This window comes from Chroicocephalus ridibundus, chromosome 3 (genome assembly GCF_963924245.1).
Source record: "Chroicocephalus ridibundus chromosome 3, bChrRid1.1, whole genome shotgun sequence".
NCBI classification, from domain to species: Eukaryota; Metazoa; Chordata; class Aves; order Charadriiformes; family Laridae; genus Chroicocephalus; species Chroicocephalus ridibundus.
In genome coordinates, this window is record NC_086286.1 from 78128845 (window position 1) to 78153029 (window position 24185).

At 36.5% G+C, this 24185-nt stretch overlaps 1 protein-coding gene across 3 annotated transcripts in view; it reads left to right on the plus strand.

The window, feature by feature from the left end:
- CDK19 (cyclin dependent kinase 19) overlaps positions 1–24185 on the plus strand; it is a 132562-nt gene that overhangs the window by 41015 nt on the left and 67362 nt on the right. For 2 of the 3 annotated variants that reach the window (XM_063329779.1, XM_063329780.1), the window contains 2 exons: positions 10881–10991; positions 23022–23162. In XM_063329779.1, the coding sequence (XP_063185849.1) occupies positions 10881–10991; positions 23022–23162 (252 nt within the window). Of the gene's footprint in view, positions 1–10880; positions 10992–12759; positions 12773–23021; positions 23163–24185 lie in introns of those variants that run through there. The other variant, XM_063329781.1, reaches the window with a different exon arrangement.

The following is a 24185-nucleotide window of genomic DNA, read 5'->3' on the forward strand; positions in this document are numbered from 1 at the left end:
TTACAGAGCCGAATCTGTTATCTGTCACCTGAGAGAACCCCTCACGGATTGAATTTTACAGGTGATTTTGGCAGAGATTTTGGCACTTGGGTGTAGGTGTGAGAAGGATGTTGATCAGCTCAACATTGTCACGCTTGATGTGCTCTGGGTCTATATAGAAGCAAAACCAGGAAACTTTCATATCATATGATAGTGAACTTCAGGATCAAAAGCAGAGCACGGAGCCGCCCTTTTCTCTGAGTCCAATAGACGTATTTACCAAGTTGGGAGTCTGGTCATTATCACCAGTAGGATACGAGAAGTTGTTGGATGGAAGTTTTTTCAAGGTCTAGATTTTATTTTCATCGTAACTGTCAAATAACTTGTATTATAATTTGTGTTGTGTAGTTTGTGATGTATAAACTGTGGATAATGGAAGAGTATCACAAAAATGAAAACTTGATTTAATAATAAAAACAATAACCAAAAAGTCGGGTAGCGGAGATAATAAGTAAACTTTAGAAATAAAGAGAAAAATAGGTTGTAAAAACATTTTCTGTGGGGATTCTTTTCAGGATAGCATTGCAGTCACCGCCCAATCCTTTGCATAGCTTAGAAATTTATTACCTCTTGAGAGATGCATCACTATGGTGCCATAATTAATTATGTTGAGATTGGAAAAACATACTTTTTGGTCATTCTTTTGCTAAAACACTAGTCCTCTTACTCTGGTTCGTATAACATTTACCTTTCTGAAGTCTTTTTGAGGAGGAAAACCTACTTTGAGAAATGGATGATTGATCAGAATTGATGTCTAGTGTTATTTGTCCTTCTACAATGGTTTTGGAAAACCTCAGTTGCTGTCACTGTTTATTCTCTGTGAGATACAGTGAAAAAACAAAGTGGTAACCTGTTGCCAGGAAATCAGAAATATGCAGAAACGTTAGAATTAGCATTGCAAAGGGAAACTAGTTGCAGTTTAAAGTTTAAACACCTAGACTGTATGTGTAGGTTTGTGGAATCATGTGATGCTACTTCTGAATTTTAAAGATTTATTAGCGAAGTGGTGTGTCATGTGTGTCCCGCCCCATTGTGAAGACTATTCTAATATAGCTTTAGGTTTAAGAGTCTTTGTTTGTTTGATGGGAAATTTATTTATCTTCTCAGTAACAAAAGAAGCGTCTTTTCTAGTCAATCAAAAAGTTAATTCAGGGTATCTTAAAATCTTCAGAAATTATAGACATTCCACATTGCTTTTTAGCAGGTTACTTTCTATAGATGTTTTCTATTTAGTTGTTGATGTTATCTGAGTGGATGTATGTTCTTTTATTTTCTTGTAGGTCAAATAAGAAGAAAAATCTCTGTGATAGAGCTTACACTTCTCTCTACCTTTCAATCGGGAGGAAAATGGTTATTGTTAAATCTGTCAGAGTGACCAAGTTTGACTACAGAGATGCCTTTAAGAGAATCTGATCGTCCTAAAGGAAACGAGGTTTCCTTTGGGAAGATGCATAAATTCAATAATAATTCAGATGTATTATAGAGAAAAGATATGAAAATAAATTATATATTTAATATATGCACGAGAAGTAAGCTGATACTGTATGATCTTAATGTCAGCATTTCCTTATATAGTTGTATTAAAAATTAACAATTTTCTTGTTTTGGAAGTAATTTTACAATGGTTCTTTCTTACTGTTTAAAAGTCCATGTCATGATATACCATACTGGTAACTATGAAATTGGAAGAATCACTATACTTCTATTTCTGCCTATGTTCTTCAAGAAAAATGCTAAAGTTACTTAATTTTCTTTTTCTGGGAACCTCAAGAATTAAAAATGCAGCTACTCCAGTTTCTACTCTTTTATTTTAGTTAAAATGTAATACTTTTGAAAAGCCTTTTGCCAAGCTTTTGTTTCAGAATAATAATGTTATTTAGCAATGCCAGACCATTTTCAGCTCCCGAAATGAAAATATTTATAGAATAAATGCTTTCTTAATCCTTGTCATAGGAGGAGGGTGGGGCAGGGTTTTGTCCTCTTCCTGTCCTGATGTTTGGCAATTTACTGGCTAGATTCTGTTCAGCGTCTTTTTACTTACTTATTTTTTTAAAACTTATTTTATCGTTCTCTTGTTGGAGTTTGGAGCCCTCACAGTTCAGGGTCAGCGTGCTTTAGAGAGATGGAAGTGTGAAGAAAGGAGAAGGTTGAAGAAAGTGTAGAGCAGATTTGGAGGGATGCTTCAATGTGAAGGACTGCTGGGGATAAAAATGATGAAAACTGGGAGCTTGTGTAGGAGAATCAGAGGGAAGAAGAGAGTCTGCTTAACCTCATGCTTTGAAATATTTTAGCTTTTTAATTTTCATTTGGAGCATGCCTTGTAAACTGAGGCAGCACTGCTAGCAGTTCATGTAAGTTAGGCTGGTTGTATTTTAGGCATTTCAGTCTGCCTCCCCACCTTGGTTTTGCGTGCCAAAGGCTGTCCAAGGACAGGGCTTGACCAGACCAGTATACAAAGAATATGTCCTCTGAAACAGAGCTTAAGCTGCCACTTAAACTATTAGCTTTCTTCCTAAGTTCTTCGGACAGTTGTTTATTTGCTTTTTGTGTGTGTGTCCGTATCCATCTTTATATGTTGCTTACCTCTTTTTATGAGACCTCTTATACATGTGCCTGCCACAGACAGCTTGGAGCTGGAAGGGATGGTAAATGAAGCAACCATACCTGTTTGAAGCTATTACTAAGTAAAGACTTTTTTAAAATTATTTTTTCTAATTTTTATTTCTACTTCAGTTATGTGGTAATTCTGTAAGTGGGATTTCTCCAGCTAAACAATTGGAAAATACCAAACTTGAGAATCAATTGGGTCACTAAACAAAGCTGAATTTTGAGTAGGTTTTTTAATGTAGTACAGAGTTTCCCTCTTTTTCTTCTCTAACTGTAGCACAGTTAACAAAGGACTGTTCCTGTAAGTTTAATAAAATTAATAGCAGCCTGGTTTTATTTTTTTATTTTGAGAGGCCCATATAAACATCCCTAAGGGAAAAGCTGCAGCATGAACTTGGTATGGTAATAGGCATCAGAGGGTCTATGTGGAAAGGATAATAACACGGAGGAGAGAATGTAGTCTTGATTAATAACATCTAAATAAGCTGGAATTTTTAAAGAGCTTCTGAAGGAGTAAAATTATGATCTTTACGTTCCTTTGAAAACACCAGCTTCAATTTAAAACCAACTTCAGTGACCTTAGAGCCTTTGAATATATTCATCACACAAGAGATGTCTTTAAAATTCTACAGCGTACAACTGCTTTTATAAGTAATCAGGCTCATGCTTTGGTCTTTCCTATGACTTCTTGTGATCCACCTCTCTGCCAGTTAAAGGTTTTGGTTCTAACCTTGAAAATGGTTAAATGCATTACAAAGTGCATTTCCATCAATGAAACTACCAGGACTGTTGTCGTTCAGTTTAACTACATAGATCAAAAGACTGGGGTAATCTGCACAAAAGGTACAAAAGCTTCTGAAATGAGATTTGTTTCAGAATAAATTTCTGAAGATGATTATGGGTTTTGTCTTTGCTGACCCAGAAATACATGTTTACTGCAAGATTTACTAGTGTAAGTAGTGAGAGCAGTGTTTGTCTTCCTGTTTTCTCTAATTTTTCTTAGGTTTCCTTCACAGCAAGATGAAAGCATCTGTCCTCACCCTGCTTTTGTAGGTCATAGCTAGAAAGCATTATTCATCCTATGGTGAAAAAGTGTTTCTGTGCAAGAGTTGTTTCCTCGAGGAATGCACTGTCTATTTTTAAATGTGCTAAACACCTTCATAATTGATCGTGGTGTTTACCATTAGGAACAGCATAACTCTTCTGTCTCACAGAAGTTGTCTTTTTCTTTGGGAGGAAAAATGCAGAACTTTCTGTACCTCAAAAGAGCAAGAGACTTGCTAGGTGCTAGTCTATTTCACATAAAAATTACTTGCATTATATGGTGACAGACAATTTGTAGGCTGAGTTTAAACCAAGTTACTGTAGGAGCTGGCTATCAGTCAGTACATGATCTTTTTCATCTGCTGGAAATGATCAATAAAACCTCACCAAACCCACCCTTCATGAAGGCTTCTATAAAAGCATATATTATATGGACATTACATCACTGGATCTAGTGGCTGACTCTTATATCAAGTTAACCAAGTAATTTTTTTTTTTTCCAATGGTGATCAAGCTGCAAATGAGATAGGCTGTTTTCCTGGCTATTGAAAAGCTGTTCCTGAACCTTCTTGTTCACAAGATGCCATCTTGCAGGGTAAATTTATCTGTTACCAGTTTTGTCTGTTTGTTCTTGAACCGTCATTGCCATTTAGTGTAATTATGTCTTTCATCTTTAGTGCTCACGCCTTTGTATTTTAGTGGATATCAATCTTATTTCCTTTCAGTATTTGATTTATTACAGTAATTGAGCAAGCTTTTTTCTTCCCTGTTGAGGGATAGATTGTTTGCTCCTTTGATCACCCTTTGCCTCTTTCAGGGTGAGTTAATCTCTGTGTTTGTGTGTGGAGGGGGAGGCGTTTGAGCATAGGTAAAGAAAACTATATATAGTCTTTAAAAAAATATATCATAGAAGCCTTTTATGTATTGATATCAATACATCTTTTTCTCTTCTGTAAATACCTCAACTAGTATATCTAATATCAAATTCGCCCTCTTAATTTTCTTTGTTTTATAGTAATCCACTTCTGCCTTTTTGTCACTTGCACCTGATGACTTCTCAGTCTGTCGTAAAAATTCTCGGTTATTTTCTGAGTGCATGAATTCAGACTTTGTGTTGTTAATTTCATCCCATTTCTGTTACCCTTTTCTATTCAGTCATAGAATAAAGTATCATAAAGGGTCAAAAAAAGATGATGTATTATCGCACTCCTTTTCTTCATTGGGAATGCTACCTTTATTTAATCAGATGATTTCATTCACACTGATGATTTTGATGCTAAGATGGGTTGTATTAATAATCACAATACCTATTCTTTGGTAACTCTCCAAATAGTTAATATATAGAACTACTTTACCTTGAAATGTTTTCTGTCAGCAGCTACCTTTTTAAGTAGTTTCTTGCTCACCTCAAGCTTCTTCCAGTTGTCATCTTTCCCATCTGACAAAGTACTTAATGCTCTTATAAAGCTGAAATTTACAGACTTACAGATCTTCTGCCTGTTATCAGAGAAGAAAATCAGGATTGTTTGTTTTTAACACACCTTTCTTTATATTCATTGTTTCAAACTTTTTTTTTTGCATGCTTTGAATTAACAGGTCTGCAAAGGCCTTGTCTCCCTTCCCTGTCCCGTTTATAAATGTATGTGCTATATTTGCTAATTGTGTGACGCCACCTCTGAGTTCTGCTTGTCTGATTTGTACTAACTTTCACTTTTTAAAATGTGAGGCATTTCCATTATGTGTGTGTGTTCTCTCCATGGTCAATATTGTAGCTGTCATTAAAACCTGAGGTAAAATATTTTAGATATTTATTCTTGTCTTTAAACTATATGATATCCCACTTTTACTTTCTTATTCTTGTGCTTGCGCGCTCTCTTGTGCTCCTTCTCTGGCTAGACGATCTTTTCTGTTTATGTTGACTTTCCATGCAAAGTCTAACTCGGCTTGACTGCTGACACTTTACATTTCCAATGCTTCGAGCTTCTATACCAATTCTGTCGCCAGCTTAATTTTTTCTCAGGCATCAGAGACTTTCCCATTATGTTCCCCTCCCCTGCTGTAAGAGACATTCACTTGTGAGGGAAATGCTCAGTGTCCCTTGTGAGAAAACTTGCTCATCAGACAGCAGAAGAAATTACTAGCAATTCTCCATCTACTGTGTAGCTGCCTGGAATCCTACAAACTGTTTCATGCTATTTAGGCTATCCAAATGCAGCATTTAAAAATTTGACACCATAGCATCAACCAAGGACTGTAACAAGCAAAGATGCTTATGAGATTCTCTTGACCAGAAGAATAATTAAAAAAAAAAATCTAATATGTTTATAAGAAAGCTATTGTACAGGACAGTCAAAGTTGCACAGATACTGACAATTCAGAATGATGTCCTTCTCGATGGCTTTCTGCCTAACTTCTTTTGTATGCTGTTACCAAGAAAGAAATGTAATGTAGCTCACCTGAGAGACAGGTTTTTATTAGCATTTTACTGCAAGTTGGGTATGATGGAACTTACATTTTAGAGGATCAATAAGCTAAGGTACTATTAAAATATGATGCTGTGTTGACTTTGTAATAAATTCTAGCAGTTGCAAATCCTTTTTATGTTCAGGTTGTTATCTAGTAATAAAATGTTGTCAGGTACGCTGGATCTTTCAATTACTAGGACAGTATATTAATTTCTTCTTTCTAACATTAGACTTGAATTAACCCAGTCTCCAAATGGATTTACTTCTGCGTAAGACTTAAGAAAAATAGTGTTGGTGTTATGTTTCGTTCATCCGTTTTAGTTTTCATTCATCTGTTTAAAGTTTATACTGCAATCTGTGGTGCAGAAAAGCTGCAGCCAATGATTTACCGTGTCTCTGTCCCTGGGATTCTAGATATGGCTAAAATGCACATTTGTGAAGTGTGTTTATGGTGATGAACGGACATACAACCATTTCAGAAAAAGGTGCATGAATTAACTGTTAGAAGTATGTGGCATGTGCCAGCTAATAAGGTGAGTAGTGAAAGGGGGAAGCTGCAAGGTGAGCCATAAGACTAAGCTAAAGTCTTACCTAAATGTAGTCTTACGACTCGCTCTCTTTTTTCCTCTTCTGCCCTTTATCTCTCCTATTTGGACAATGTATTTAAAAATACATTCTGCTCCCTTATTCGGAGAATTTGAAGGCAGGTTTGTTCTCAGCCTGCGCAAAGGCAATAGCAACCCTGAGCTCTTCATAGCAGAAGCTGTCAGAGAAGCAAAAGTGGCAAATCTAACGTGAGATGAGTTAGGTCTTTGTTTTCAAGATTAGGGTTACCTTTAAAGCAATACATGATTCTGAAGCCATTTAGACAAATATTAATGATAACACAGTTAGGTGGTTGGTGTAGAAGTTAAATATTGACAAAATTCTAGTCAAACATGAAAGTCGTTAGGGTAGGTGGTTGATAAACCATGATGCAAGTAGCTTTAAATACATCACCATGTTTTCACATTATTGGCTTCCACCTGTCTGCTTTAATGAAAATATTGTTTCCGAAGTCTCTGATTTCTTCTTAGCTAAATCTTTGATCGATACTTGTCTTTGAAACACTTGTCTCAAATTTGCTGTCTCTTGATTTCCATAGCTGTGTATTTGGTTCTGCCCTATATTCCTTTCCGACCACATCTTCCCAGTGTTTTTTGAATGACCCTGCTCATCTCTGCTCTTGTTGTACCTGTGAGTAATATCAGTTTGGTCCCTGTGGTCCCCCTCTCTTCTGCTGTAGTCTGTCTCTAAAGGAGACTATTTTTAGACATAAATGTGACCAGTGTTTCTGTTCGTGACTCATGCTAGTCACTTGTACCCTAAGATATGGTTTCTGATCTAGTCTAGGTGGTGTCTAGCACTGTTGCAAGCCCAGCGTAGCTAGAGCAGAGCTCCTGTTTGTGACCCAGTGCGTTGGACTCTGCAGCCGATGTTTCCTTGGCCTAATAATTCCGGATGCTGCGACACTGATAGTCTTAAGGACCAGAATGCCACAAAGCCTTTAAAACCGTTCTGGTCTGGATGTGTGCCACTTCTTTCCTCTTGAATCTTTTTATTTTATGTGAAATTTCTTATGGCCTCCTGTTATATTAAGGTTGTGGCTCAGTAGGAGAGGAAGGCGTAAAGGTCCGTTATTTGCTAAAACTACAAAAAGCAGTTTCAAAATGATCCCCTGGTAATTGCAGAGTACTCAAAACACACAAATGAGAATTAACAGAAAAATTGAGTCATCTTCCTCCTTAACAAATTTGTTCATTTGTTGGAGCACAGAATAGATAACACAAAAGCTTATTTAAATGTTCTTAATAATAATTTATCAGTATTTTCTACTACAGACTATTAGGTGGAACGAGATAATTTGAAAAGCTTTCAGTCTAGATTTTGATATTGGTTGGTGTCTAATAAAACTACAGAATGATTTTAAGTCAGGGAATCAAGTCCTTAAATGTTCTGTGTAAATTATGAATGTCCTCTTAAATATAACTATTAGATGTGTTTAGTATTAATGTCTCTGAAATGTTTTGCTTGGTAACTGCTCCTCTTGAGAGAAAAACCCAAACATTGTTATTTATAAGGCTGCTGTAGCCCCTGTGGTGGAAGGTATGCAGAACACCTCAGCATCTTCCAGATTGCAACTTTAAAAATAACCTTATTGCTTTTAACATGCTCATTTACAATATGGTTTAGAAAAACTGCTCGGTTTTCTGAGTAGAGCAGAGTTGAGAAGCAGGCGGGTAGAGAGTGGATCTGTAACCTGCGTAAACAGTGTGTTAGTTTGGTGGGAGCTCTTGCCATCGGTGGCTGCAGTGATAACTAGTCACCCAGCAGCTGGAAAATACAGTGTCAGAACTTTATTGCAGATACTGTTTGTTGGCCTTGCAGTGCTCTGGTCTTCAGCTACAGACATTCTTTGCTAGAAACTCAACGCATATAGTATAACACTAACATAATGACTTCTTCCTCATGTTCTCGTGTATTTTTACAAAAATCGGTGTTTAAGATTATACCAGTAACGGTTTGATTCCATCAGGTGAAAAATGCTGGGTTTGGGTAAGGATGCTTGTTGTGTCATCTAAGCTGAATCAAAAGACAAGAACAATGCATTAGAAATAACTTACTCATTGTAAATGAGTGTATGTCACTGTTTTGGATAAGAAGTTCACCACTTTCCTTAATATGAAAGTGTCCTTTTTCGCAACTTGCATGAAAAGGAGAGGTTTCAGTTTTCACTTATTAATCAGGCCGTTCTGATCAATGGTGACAACTGCTACATACAGTTTCTCTGTGTGGACTGGTGTGAGCAGTGGTGTTTGAAAGCTGCAGAATGTAAACATTCCTGTCCTGTTTTCTTAGAGCACCTTTCAATTCAATGCACAACACTTCAGGCATCATTTCTGTTCTTATGCTCTACATAATACTTGTGTTGACTTGTTTATTGTATGCTAGCATTTGATATGGAACTATAAACTTTGGCTGTTGCTTATGTGAAGTTTTACTTATTTTGAGAGAACGCTTTATTTAATCTTTCTTCTTTTTATTAAAAAAAACAAGTTGGAATGAATTTATATTGCTATTGCTGACGACAGTGTCTTTAAGAACGATCTAATAGCAATTAAAAAAAAAATGTGCCTACTATAATGTTTTTTTCTGCCCCTGGTTTAAAAATTATCCTAAAATGAAAAGAACTCTGCATTAAAAAAGAAAAGAAAAAAGTCAGAGTCGTCACGTTAAATCCCTACTAGAAAACGTTTTTTTTTTAATATGACTAAAGACAAGGTATGCAGCAACATCTCTCAATGCATGTTGAAGAGTGCCAATTTTAATCTCTAGGGTTTTGTTAATTTATAATTCTGCAAGTTTTTCCTTTTTAAGTGTCAAAATGATTTTTGCTGTATTTCCTAAGTGATACCTGGGCATAACTATTGATTGGTCGTTAGGGAGGAATTTCTTTCTTTTACAGCTAGAAATGCTTGTGTTAGGGAGAGGAAGAAACAGAAGGAAAACATTTATTGCATGGTAGAAAAAGCATTTAAATGACTTAATTTGCTGGAAAACTGGAATAGATTTAAGCAGTTGTAATATTCTTTAGAAGATTCCTTGTCTTGACAGGTATGTGTATAGCCGAAGGATAATATAATTTAAAATTAATCCTTTTCCTTATTTTCCACCCCCCCACTCTAAAATAAACATCTTGAATCCCTTTCTGTAAGGTGAAAAAAGGGAAGGTTCATTTCTCTCAAATGTGCCTTCGAACCTGCTCCATTTACTGTTTCGCCATTATAAATTGATTCTTGGCAATTTATATACTAGTGCTGCAGATGCAAGCAATTTTCAGATAAAACAGAAACAATCAATCATTCTTGTGGCTGCAGTATGGAGGGGAGGGGGGGGGAAAAAAGTGATTCCATGGAAATGATATTTTTGGGAGTACTGCTTCCCAGCTCCTCCTGAGGACTGATTTCATCTGGTAGAAGGGTGATTTCAGCAGCGGTGCCTGTTTTAATGTGCTGTCTAATTAGTCATGAGAGCTAGTTTTTGTTTTTTTTTCTGGAAAGCAGAAAATAAGCTTGGGTTTATTATTAGGACAGTTGTTGAAATAACCATTAGAAAAAGGGTTTTGGTAAACTTTTCTCTGAAAGCACCCTTATCTTCTGAGAAGAACCACCCCACAGTCTTCCAGGCAAGCGAGGCAGGGATCCGATGCAAAATAAATTGGTAATACAGTAATTATGTGGTGATCAAGAACTGTACGTCCACACAAAGAATTGGACCAGCTGCATGAGCTTCATTCTGGCATCCTTAAATCCCAATGCTCGCCTTTGATGAGAGAAGAGTTACGTTTGTGTGTAATGACATCCTCTAAGCTAGAAGCTGAGGGCGAGTGGGGTGAGTAGGTAGGATGGGCAGCTGGGTGCTGAGTGTGGGACAGAGGGAAAGGTAGCTAGCGATGGTCACCTGTGCTTGCAGAACAGCAACTCATGCTACACAAGCTGCATATATCCTGATTTTGACATTTTGAAAATAATGTGCTGAATCAGTGTCATCTTTTCTTCTAGGGTCTGTTTTAGGATGGCTTGTTTGCTATTTGTGCTAAGACCTGTTTTGGTTTTTTTTGTTGTTGTTGTGTTTGCTTTCCTTAACAAGCACAGAAGTAACAAGAGCTTCTCTGTTTCTCTGCAGCTTTTACGAGAGTTGAAGCACCCTAACGTGATTGCGTTGCAGAAGGTTTTCCTTTCTCACAGTGACAGAAAGGTTTGGCTGCTCTTTGATTATGCTGAACATGATTTGTGGGTAAGTACAGATCCCCCTGAATGTTTGAGGTAGTGTAATATGAGCTTGTTCATACTCAAGTGTGTGTGGCGTACCTTTGTACAGCACAGAGGTGCATACATTTCTTGCTCTGTAATTAAGGATCTAACTGACATCCTGTTCTTCGTACACTTTAAAACCTGCAAAAGGCTATGTAGAATTTTTTATAGTCAGATTTCATTTTGAAGGTAGGAGAATTTTCCTACAAGCTTTAATTGGAGTGAAAGAAAGCTTTCTGAAATTGAGACCTTTTGAAATAGAGATTAGAAACGTATTTAATATTTTCTTTTTCCTGCAGTTTTACACACACACACACGAACCGAGGAGAGACTGCTTTATTGAATTCTCTCACTGAGATATAGTGAAAGTGACCAACATTCAATCATCTAATTATAAACAGTGAATTTATGACTGTATGGGTGGAAAGAAAATAAAGAAAAAAAAAAAGTAAGCACTGCTAATTGGGCCTACTGATGGACTGTCGCTACGTGGAAGAGGAGAAGAGACTCAGATGTCTGTTTTTAAGTTTCCAGCAAAATATGATATGATTTGATTTAATCTAAGATAGAGGTGGACATCAATGACATCATGAGTTGATCTCAAGCACCACGCCTGTTGATATGATGTGAGTTGCTTGGACCTGGATTTGTGTTTAAACTTAAAAAATATCAAACACTTAATAAGAGTAATCAATAAGTTTTTATAATTCCTTTGAAAATACTGGCAAGGAGAGGAAGTGGTAATATTAATTCCAATACTACTTTTTAAGGCTTCAGTAATATAGAAGTTGCTATTACTAATGTTAGTGAAAAATTGTACAATTTTTTTTGTACTTAGCTTTCAAGACCTAATGAATATGTACTTGTAAATGATACAAAAATTGTTATCTGAAAGGAAAGTAAATTAGACCATGCAAAAAGATACTGTTGTCTCGGAACAAATAAAGTCACGGTATTTCATTGCCCTTCATGTGCTTAAAAAATATTTAATTTTATTTCTTTTATGGGGTAGCAGCTTTGTATTTTAAAAGTTTTCTTCATTGAAGTTCAGTGTACACTGAGAGTTTGTGTATTTCTCACAACTGGTGACAGTGATGATGAGTAGGAATGCAGCAGCTAAAACCCTGTGTGGACAGAATTTATTTGTGCATCAATTGAGTTTACTCATTTTATAGAACAACAGTAACAAACACATTTTACAGCTATGTTGAATAGCATATTTAAAACACCCTTTTTCTAACCTTTTCCATTTGAATTTATTTTGGGCGTGTGGTTTTTACACTACGTGGTGATTTTTTCACAGGATTTAACAGCTTTAGATAAAGAATCACGGCAGTCTAATGTTCTTATCACTCCTCACATGGCTGGGTATTGGTCATAATGTCAGTGAAGTTAATTCTTCTCTATTGTTTGAGACTGAAATGTTTATTGCTCTAGTTATTTGATGTGAACTGATCTCCCACTTCCTAACTCTTACTTTTTTTTCTATGGGACATGCTACACAAATCATTTCTCCTTTCCTGTATAATTGCCCATGTTTCCTTGCTTCTTAAGCCTTTGCCAGGAATTCTTTTTCCTCCCTTGCATAAAGGTAGCCATGTTCCAGGCAGTCTTGGTTCTGGCTTAACCTTGGTCCTCATGTCTTTAACTGTCAGCACTTCCCAAGCATCGCTCTTAATTCCCCTTTTGTCTCTTTTGCTCACTCCCAACTTTGTGTCTTTTTCCACGCTGCCCTCCTACACATGGAACAGCCTCCCAATTAACGTACGTAAAGATCCTTCACTATCCTCCTTCAAAAAAACCTCCTGAAAATCCACTTATTTTGTAACGCATTTCAGTGATAACAATCACTTGTCATTCTGTCTGTGTTGTGTTGTGTTTTGCATTTCCTGTGCTTTACAGCTTGTGCCCTTTCAGCTCTTTCGGGGTAGAAATTGTAGTAGGGGACTTGCACATTTTGTTATTGCTTAGCACCATGTGCTTCCCCAGCACTACATAAAACCAAAATATGTCTATTCATTGTGCGTATCAGTTTAGAAGGATTTAAGTTTTGGAATTGTAGATGTGTTGTCACTAGAGAGATGTAGATTCCCAGAGGCCAACGGTTTCAAAAGTAAGTAGCTTAGAGTTACTTCCCAAAATTTGTCTGTGAGTATGGGAATCGTCCTTCTGTTCAAAGCCGCCCAGCTTTAGTAACTCCTGTTGCCTACAATGAGGAGGGTAAATGCTCATCACTTACAAACATCAGATTAATTAAAATCATTACATTTTCAGCTTCTGTACTGGAAATATTTGGCAAGAGATGAATAAACTATATTAGATGCTATCTTATTATGTTCATTTTGTAATACTGAAAAAAATTGTCCCGTTCCAATGAGGAAAAGTGGTGGTGCCAATTAAGCTTATTAAAAAGTTCTTTTATGATGAGCAAGAACTTCTTTTTTCACTTTGCATTTAATTCCCAAGGATCAGACTGCTCAAATCTGAAATTTGAGTATAGATAGCAGCATACTTTGTAATTTGCTATAACTTCTGGTGATATCGTTACCAAGGGATGAAGAAAGCCATGCTAATATGAACTACTTTTGACAGGTATCGGTAAAGACTTATTACGTTGTCCTTGCCTACAAACATATCCACTATTTAATAACTAAGCCTATCAAAGATTTTTTCTTCATCGCTTCTCAAGTTACATTATACAAAACAATGCAAAGCCATTCATGAGATCACAATAAAGAATGTCTAAGAAAACAGGAATTCTTTTGACCAATTGATTTATAACTCATTTGCTTTAATTACCAAAATTCCTAGTGTAGTCCACAAATTATTTCCTTATGATTTTTCCTGGCTATTAGTCTCAGTCGACTGGTAAAGTTCTTAGGCTGTTGGATGTGCCACATATGTTAATTTACAGTATATTGTCTACACTGTCATCACTGCTTATGCTCATGCTATGAAGTAAATGCAAGATTCCTTAGCTTGTCCCTCAGTGTAAAAGAAGCATCTGATGCAAGGATAAAATTGTGTTTGTCCACAGATGCCATTGAATGTCTCATACGTTATCGGCCACATCCTTTCTTAATTCCTGGTAACTTGCTTCAGTCTTACACCTTTACATTCCGATGATCTGAGACTTTCGGCGTCAGATGTTCATAGCCACAAAACCAACTGTTTCCTCTTTCTTCTCTTGTGAGGGACATTCCTTTTTCAATGTCTACTCCTAAGGTCTCGGATACTTTTAATCCAAATTGTATTCAGTTTTTCTGCCTTGAGTAATTTATGTAGAGATAAAAAATAATGCAATTCCGTTAACACATAGCTGAGTTAATCTTAAGTCCATGAGTGGAACTGATACTGTTTTTAAGTTACCTTTTCCGGCACACAGTTAGAACTTCATAGTCTTACAAATTATGCAGGGGTGAAATCTTTCCAAGAAAGTGTAATTCCTTCAACTAATATGTGTCTTTTTCTGCTGGTTCATTACTGACCTTTTGAAAAAAATGGTTGTTTTAAATGCATGATTTCTTGCTGTTTTATCACTAAGGAATAACTTACTTTCCTATTCAACTTTCATGTATGTTCTTATTTTGCTTTAGTCTTAAGTTGTATACTGCTGTCCAGAACTTCCTACGTAAAGCTCATACCTTTTAAAACATTGTTCAAATTTATATTAAATACATTAAATGCATAGTGATTACTCAATTGGAATTTTCTTAAAGTTTGATGCAAGTGAGGTCTGCTCGGGAAGTGAATTCTACTTGTTGTCAGTGTAGTTACTTTTAGCCATTGGAGAGGTTGCAGTGCTTAGAGTTTTTCTTTTGTTCCCAGCTAGTCTCCTATACTTCTACAGCATCAGCTTTTTAGTATTGGAAATATTTTCCAAAGCACACATTTTTGGTGTTAGTACTGCGGATAAGCAGTCTCTAATTCCACAGTCTCTATATTTTTAAATAGGATTTTTGATTCTAAGCAATGTTTTTGTAACCTTTTTTTATGTTCTGAATTGATAGGGTGTCTACTTTCCTAGCTGTGGTACAGAGTTAATTCTCAGAGTCATTTAATATGTGTGTGTAACTTAAAAGCTTAAGATCCACCTATTCTGGAGATCTATGTTGTAATTTAAATCAGAAGCTTCTTAAAAAAAAAATTTTTATCTTACTCTGAAAAAGTGACGTTTTTATCACAGTAAAATGTGTTGAATGTGTTTTATAGCCATAAAAACATTGTTGGGTCTTAATAAGTGATTAAATAAATTATTGAATATGATTTTATAATATTGACTGGGATGGTATGTTCACTCTCTAAGACCTGCTAAACCATGATTTTTTTTTTTTAGGTTTGGTTGAATGTTTCTTTCTTATGATTAGATTCAAGTGATCTCTAACAACTAACTCCTTAGCAGCAAATACCACTGAGAAACTTGGAGTAAAATTCATCTTGAAACTGTCTTTTATAATAATAAAAATGTATGGACAGACTGTCTCTGTATTATATGAAATACTTGTTATATATATATTTCTGCTTTTTAAAAATGTAGGATACAGATTATAAGCATAGTTGTGCGTACCTAAAAATAATCATCAAGTAATGGACAGGAGAAAATAATCTTCCTACATGTGAATTTCATAATACTAGCTGACTCTCTCAGTATACAAATAAATATACTTAATTTCAGCTAACAGCATTTTGAGTAATGTTCCATGTTCTTATGCTAAATGAAATTGTGAGGGTGTTGCATACTGATTTGTGCAATGAACTTGCACATTTGTTTGATCACATAGATGTTTTCTAATAGGTCTGAGTTTTAAAGTCTTCTGCAAATTTGGTGTAATCATTTGTAATTCTTAGTTTTACTGGGCTTCAGTTTAGCTTCCAGTGGTGAGGATAACTCAGATGCTAGTTGATCACAAATTCTTATATACATGAAAATACCTTTCTCAGTGTATGAGGGTTTTTTCTCTTTTAGTTTTCTATGGTCGTGTATATTTTTGTTTTAATTCAGTCCTGCTCCATTAGGTGATTTTTCATGCAGCCTTGATGATTGATTTTTCATATGTTGTGCACATATTTACCAAAACAGGATTCTACTAGCTGGCAGAAATATTCAAATAAAAGATTTGTTAGGGTAGAAGGGAATGGGCTGGCATAATTTTTGATTACTTTAAAGTTACTATTTTTATCATTAGCCGTTGTTACAGAAAGTCTTTATGGCATGATTTTCACTTCCAAATATAATGGGTAGGATCTTTTTGACACTAAAGTGATGGCTGGATTTCTTGCAGAGAACAGTGCTATTCCTTGTCGGTAGCTGTCTGTCTGCGAATGTGTTTGTCATGTCACAAAACTTGCTTTTTCTGACAAGTTGTAGGGTTTTGAGGGTAGTTCGTAGGTTCATTTTCTGTACCATGAAGCGTGAGAATTAGAGGAGACAACGGGTAGGAACAGGCGTCAAAGACAGAGGCAAGGGTGCAAAAGCACAAAGTGTGTGAAGAATTAATGTGAATAGAGTGGCGTGAATACTGAGTGTTTCAGATACGTACTGAAAGGGTATCTGAATTCTGATGGTTTTTATTATCATCGTATAGAGTTATTTTGATATATTTAGATCTGAAAGATCTAGAAGACCTAGAAAGACCCCGGCAAAACCTGGGAAAATTGTACTTAATCTGTTTGTCTGCTCTGTGCTTCAAAGCTTAGCTATTTAAAGCAAGTTGGCATTACCAAAAGTTAGTGTATTAAAGCTTGTCTCACTGTTACTTAGATGTCGACCTCTTGTCACTTGGAAATGGATTTTTCATTAGGCAGTTTGGATAATGACATTCTAAAGAAGACACTTGATGATAGCGGCGTACTGGCATCGTTTAGAGGGAGGCTCTTGAGGCATATTTTTTTTCTCCCCTCCTCTTTTGAAAGACTGTTGTGTATTGATTGCTGTAATGCTCCCAAAACTGGAAACTTAAGTGATCACTGTAGAAATACTTTTACCCACTTTTGTTTTGATTTTATTTTATTTCACTTGTGATATACTCTTGACAAAATTTTTTTAGTGTCTAAAGCTTTCATCTCGGAAATGAGTCCTAGGTGTAGGCTTATGAAGCTGTGATTTATTTTTGGAATAGTCAACAAATGTTACTCAGGTTAATTGGGTCTGTCTTTGCTTCCTCTTTTTGAAAATTGTGTAAACAATGCGCATTTAGTTCTTGTGCTACCTTTAGATTTTCGTTTATTTTTTCTGTAGCCTTTGAAGTGCTTTATGTTTAGCACTCAGTATTTGTCACCTTTGTTTGAGTATTGATTGCTAAAGAGAGGAGGTGGAAATCATTTTATGTTTAAAATAAAACTTGAGGCCATGTAATTTGAATCCTCCTCTGGACTTTGGCACAGATTTAATGTGTGTCCAAGCTTCCGTTTCTTTAATATTAAAATGTAATTTTACTTTTTACTGGCGCATTGACATAATTCTGTCTTATTCTCAAAGGTAGGATTAGGGATTGGATAGAAAGAAGGTTTTTTTGCTAAAGCGTGGGAGCAAACAGACAATTTACTTAAGCAGGGAGAGGCATCTGTGTTGACATGATTGCATTTCAGTTTGATGGAGATGAATGTAATTTTGAAACAAGCATCGCCTTGAGCAGTAGAACTCAAGAAGTCAGATTTTCTAGGGGGCTGTGTCTTGAGGTCTGTGGATCATCTCATGTCTGTTGAGGTGAGATATCACACTGTAACTTCACTTAGTCAGACATGCATAAAATCTCTCTAGCTGTCTGCTGATTTCCATGAAAACTTTCCAGGTCTGACTCATTTGTTTGTTTTAACAACAAACAAATTAACTAATTAACAAATTTTAACAAATTATCAAACTTTAACTCTGTCATACCGAACGACAATTCTTGGAATCAAGAACGTGATGACACAAACACAGAGAGAGTATGTTTGCATCAGCTTGACCTTCCTTGGAAGCAGGCTAAAGTTAGGATCTTCTTGAATGCTCATTTAACTGCTGGGTAAATACTAGGGGTTTTCATGGAAAAAAACTAAATGAGTTTGTTCTACATGTTCACTTTGTTTATGGTAGAGGATTTAGAAAATGTACATAGTTCCTCATCAGCCTGTGTCCAAACCAATTTCAACACACTAGGTAACACAGAGAACTAGAGAAGCAGATGAACTACTAGACTGAATGCTGTTTCATGAATCACTGTGTTTTCTTTTAGAATGCTTAGCTCTCTTTCACTTCTTTCATATCATTTGTATGGTCTTAGCTTTGCTAAGCTAAAATGCTAAATGCTAAAGCTAAAATGATCTTGCTGAAGCCAGTTCATCCATGCTTCTCCTCAATTTTTACTACATTTTTTGAAGTTGAAAATTGGGAATGTGCAGTTCGTAAATAAAACCAATAGTTCCAGAGGTTGCAAACAGCAAATTATAGCAAATCTCTGGAAGCTTCATTACTTTTCTAAATGTTACTAAATTTATACTCTAATGTTGGTCAATGAAGTACTAATTTAATTTAGAATACAGAATTAAAGCCACTGCCACAAAGTTGATGTCTTGTTTAAATTTAAAACAAAACATGTAAAAGCAATAGAAATATTTTTGCATTATGTTTATTTTCAAAATACCTACTTGGCTCACATTGTTCATGGAATCCAATCAGTGGCAGCATGTTTTTAAGATTTAGGAAACTGAAAATACAGATGCATAGGAAGGGAAAGTGACTTGGCTCTTTTGCTGAATAGATTCAAATATTGCTTGGAGTTTCATTTACCTCATATGACATGCGTTATTCGTTCATTTTGAGGCAATTTAGATATATCAGAAGGGGAGCTTGCATCTGCAGTGTTCTAATGAACTAATTAAAATGAAATTATGGCTGGATAACAGTTGTGGATGGGTTTCTGTTCTGTAGCATGCAACGGGTATAGTGTGCGCTGATGATTAAGACTTCCCCAAACTTCTGCTGAGTGTGTCTGTCTATTGTCCAGCTTTTGTGGCGAGGTGTTCTATCAGAATACAGGATTTAAGTCATCTTTAGGGAGTGACAGTGAAAAAAGACATGGAGAATGCTGAAGCTGTTTGACCCTCTGTCTGCTTGTTGTCTTGCTACAAACGTGCCTTTCTGACTTAACTGCATTGTGGAAGTCCTCATGTTTTGTTCTTAGTGGTTATCCATTAGGGGTAAGATTCAGCAAAAAACTTGAACATTCCTAAAGGTTAGAAGATTGCAATATCCAAGCACACCTCCTGGTTTCCAGAAAGAGATGCTGAATGTCCTTCATACTTCTCAGGATTTAAATCAATACCCCCAGCTCTTGGGACAGTCTTGATGCTGTGCTATTCTGCAAAAAGATTTACTGAATGAGAGAAAAGAGGAGTGTGGTTTTGAAGCCTAGCGGTTGAGGCAGTCATCTGGGGTATGAGGAATGCGGGTTACAATTCCTAGAATTCCTGTATATTATTCCATACCTTTATTAGATCTGAGGTTATGGCTGTTGTATGCTGTACTTGAGGCTGCGCCTTGGGACTATTGAGGAGGTGAAGCTAGTAGAGAATGCCTCATCATCTTGCATAATGCAGTTATGTATAAAGAACATCCTAGTTTTTGCTGGTACCTGCACCCACTTCTACACCTTAGGTCTTGGATTTAAACTATTAAATGTTTTGACATGGAAAGAGCACATCTCCCTGCCATAGTTGAAGTCAGCAGAAATGCTTAAGTTAAAAAATTCCATTAGCATACTTGTGTTGGTATGGCATCCGTTGCTTTGGATTTTACTGTACACCTGATCTGCCTGATCTCCAAAATTTTTGTCAAATTGTTATGACCATTCATTTACTTCTGTTCTCGTGCTCTTTCTTTTTTTTTTTTTTTAATTTGAGGAATATTTCCCCACAACAGTGGTAAGGCCATATATTTCTGAACTATATTTCTGAAAATATAAAGAAATATGAAAAAGCTCGTGTTTGCTGCCTCCAGGAGAAGAATTGCTGTTTAGTTGTGTGTTGATCTTTCTTCATACGGCTAGTTGCATACAAGGTATTGGGTGACCTACTTTTTTTCCAAAACTCTTGAGAGCAGGACTTGGTGACAAGTGCTATGGATTAATTCCAATGGCGTGGGGCAAATTCAGCTTTTCAGTTCCCTGTACTGTTTGGCCCTGCGGTCTGCTTTTAGTTTAATTTTTGTTCATTTCTCTAATCTAAACTGTGATGGGGTGAAGCTCGCAATTTGACAAATATAAAGTTCTGTAGAGTCAGTTGGCAACAGTAGTTTTTATTTGCTTTTGTAGGAAATGGAATTCTATCTAATGGCGATATTGCTTGCTTAAAGCAAAACTATCAGTTTTAATTAGTTTCTGCAATTCAGTAACTCCTTCAAGAACGGAGCTTGCTTTCTTAGCCTCTTTGATTGGGACAAGCAAGCATCAGAGCAAGATGGTTTAGGATATGTCTAAGTGGTATTTCAGAGGCAGGTAAGAGCAAGCTCTGCCATCTTCTGGAGCGTGAGCCAGCTTTGGTAAGTGTGGTGGAGAGCCTCAGCTGGCAGCTCTGACTGGGTCACTTACCTTAGGGATGCACTGATTTAATTATGCTAGCTCTGGTTTAGAGGTAACTTGCATACTGAAAGCTCAGCGTAAGGGCAGATTATCTGCCTCAAAAGTTCACCTAGGTGCTCCTGTGGAATGAGAGGAAGAAAGAAGGATCCTGTTGCTTTGAGTCGCTGCAGGAAACTTTCCCCTCCTCTATGCTTGTATAAGATTTGCTTTGCCAATCTAGATTAATAGCGTCTTGTTCATTGCTTTAAATGTCTGCTCCGTCCTTTACTTTCTTGTGGGATAAAGCATTCAGCAGGGTTCCCAATGAACTGGGGAACCAGAGGGGAGGGCAGGAGCAGCAACCAGAGGGCATCAGCCTGGTGCCATCATGATCCCTTCCTCGAGAGATGCCAGAGGCAGAGTGTTCCTCCTCTACATATCTGTAGTTAATTGCATCCCATGAGACCCTTTTTTATTTTCTATGTGCCTTTAGTATAAGGAATAATGTTTTGTGTGGATACTAGTCAGTTTTTAAATGGGTATAGAAATCCCTTTTAGTGCTTATATAGTGCTCACACCTTGAAAAAGGGCTGGGCTGGGTTTATGGGTCTGTGTTGTGACCTTTGCCTGTTGGTGCTCCTGTGTGGTTTTTTTTTTTTCATACCATGTATTAATAAAGATATTAATTTGGGGGTTTATGGTATCGTTACTGCTTTATGAATCATATTGTAATTACAGATGAAGGTCATTATCTGGTGAGCACTGTGTGGTACCGGAAGGTAGGGTCTCCCAGTTGAAGTTTTGACACAGTCTTCTTGTGCCAAGACAAGAAAAAGCTTTTCTAAGGAGATGATCCTTTAAAGCCTTCCATTATAGTTTTTTGAGTGATCGCACAATTAAAAGATGGGGTACTAAGGGCTTGTTTTGTTTACTGATCCTCATTTGTGTATTAAAAACTGATAATCTTGTAGATTTCTTTTATAGTGGTTTGGGTTTTTTTTTTTTTGTTTTAATATACAGCCATTACTGTTGTACCTATTGGGTTTTTTGCCTTTTTTTAAATTTCTCTTTAAACAATATTGCTTACACCTTTCCTAACCACAGTTTGACAGCAGCTAGAGTACTGGTGACAGCCGGAGGTAGCATTTACCATGAGGAAACATTAACCCATTACCATTTGCATTGGGAACAATAGTGACAAACTTGGCAGGGGGTGGTGGTGGTGGAGGGAGCAGAGGTCTAATGAAAGCACAGCCATTGGCTACCTCTTTAACCTGGGGAGGGGGATGATCTTGAACTAGACAAATCCTATTTAAAGAACTGGGTAATTAGTAGTCTTGTCACTCTACAGATTAGCATTTTGAATCGCTTTCAGTAAAAATGCAAACTGCCTTTATTATTTCTGTCTTTCAAAAAGCACATAATTGAAAACTATTTTGTTATTTGAGGTGCTTCTTTGAATTCCTTTCAAAAAGGACATTTTTTTTTTTTTTTTTTTAAATCTGAATGAATGGATTTAGTTGTTTGCTGAATGGCAACATGTTAAGATTGGTTTTGTGCCTTGCATAGCCTCACCTTGTTTGAGGATTGAAAAGGTAGAAGGGCCTCACCCCACTTTATTTCTTGTATGGTGTAGCAAAACCAAACCTAACCCATCATCTCCACATTGATCTGACAATAAATATTAATTAGTTTATGAATATTTCATGATCTCTCAGCAATCTTTTCATGATCTTTTTTTCATTCCTTCAACTGACTAATGCTGGAATCCCTTTTTGCATTCCGTGTTTTCAATCGGTGTTTGTCCTCTAGTGGGTATTCTGTAATCCAAGAACCACGAGCTTGTCATCATCAATGAAGTATGCAGCCAAAATTTGGAAGCGAGAATACAACCATTTTTAGATATTTGCGCACGATCTCACCCTAATGTTGTGATGTGGGGTTTTTGGAGTTCCCCCGTCCACCCTTGCTTTAAATATTTATTTAAATATTCATTTAAGTATTTACTTAATCTCTCTCTACCTGGCATTCTAATTTAGAGGGGAGTAGTAAAGCAGTTGCAAGCACTCTGTCCTGGGTGTTTTTGGAGAGGAGGAGGGAAGGTGTGAAAGGATAGAGTGTGGTCCTCTTTCTGGTAGATACTGCTGGTTTAGAAGGTTCTGCTCGAGCAGCTGAGGATAAGAGGATCCCCAATGGGGAGGAGGGAGGGAGGAGAAGGTCTTAAGACACTTTGCTAAAGGTAAGTAGCCAGTCTTTAGATGTTAACAAAAGCTTGACAGCTGTTTCTTAAAGCAACTCGGAGAATAAAAACAATTTAAGACAATTGTGAGCACATCACTATTACTTTTAATTGCAAAGTTCAACAGATTTTGTATTTCATTCCATTATTTAGTGTTAATAGCTTAAAAAAACCAACACGACAGAAAACCTTTCTACTTATCTAACATACTTCGTGTTTCTACTTGTTTTATTTCTAGCACATTATCAAGTTTCACCGTGCCTCAAAAGCAAATAAAAAGCCCATGCAGTTGCCAAGATCTATGGTTAAATCCCTACTCTACCAGATCCTCGATGGAATCCATTACCTCCATGCAAACTGGGTGCTTCACAGAGATCTGGTAAGTGTTGCATGTATTACCTGGTTAAGAAAGTTTCACGTGCGTGTTGTTGGATAGGAGAAGAAAAGTCCCTCTTAGTAATCTTGCGTATCGATCCGTACAGCTCTTCCTGTTATTGTTGCAGGAGACCAATGGAGAAGTTAAACATGAAAACAAACTGTGTTTTCACATTGTTTTTATCTGAGTCATCTGAGCTCAGACAATGATGCTAGATCCGGTAAAAGGATTGCAGATACCAATATCCGAAAACAGTACATGAGCCAGCTGGATATACATTGGTTGAACATTCTTATAAGTTTGTGCATGACTTTGAAAAGGCATTTAAGTAGGAAAGTGATTGATACCCTTGTACATTGTTTGGCTTACGTGCAAGTTACCATAAAAGCTAGTGAAAGAGTAGTTTTTTCACGGAGTATTTCATTTCCATGTGGTATTTTTTATGACCGTGGGAAGAGAACTTTGAAAGAGTTGTCATCTTGAAATTTCTCATGACCTGAGGTGGCTCTTTGATTGCAGATTACAAGGGCAGCCAGTTGCCTTGTCTTAGTTACCCTTTTCCCCTTAAACTTTCCCACCAGTTAAGTGAAGTGCTACCAAGGGTTGCAAAAAGAAGAATAACGATATGGGTATAGTGCTTGCTGCCACTTGCATTGTAACTAGAATTTTTGGCATGAGACGAGCAATGTGGTGGTTAATATCTGTTCTAATAGTTACGCTATTGTAACATCAGTAGTAGGTGTGGTAGAAAACGTAGTGTAATCTGTGTATAAAGCCACTGCTTTTATTTGGTTATTTTTTGTAGTTGCCCCAGTAGGTCAAAACAGGGATGCGTGTTCTGAAAATTCTAATCACTAATCAAGTTTTGTGAGATACAGATTGTTCTTGCGTCTTTAATAGTAAAATAGGGGCTTGGATTAGTTTTTGCATGTAGAACAAATCTTTTCTTAAAAGATGTGAATAAACCTAAGGCAGGCCTGGAATAGAAGTTACAGACATCTTCTGAAATAAACTTTATTTTATTTT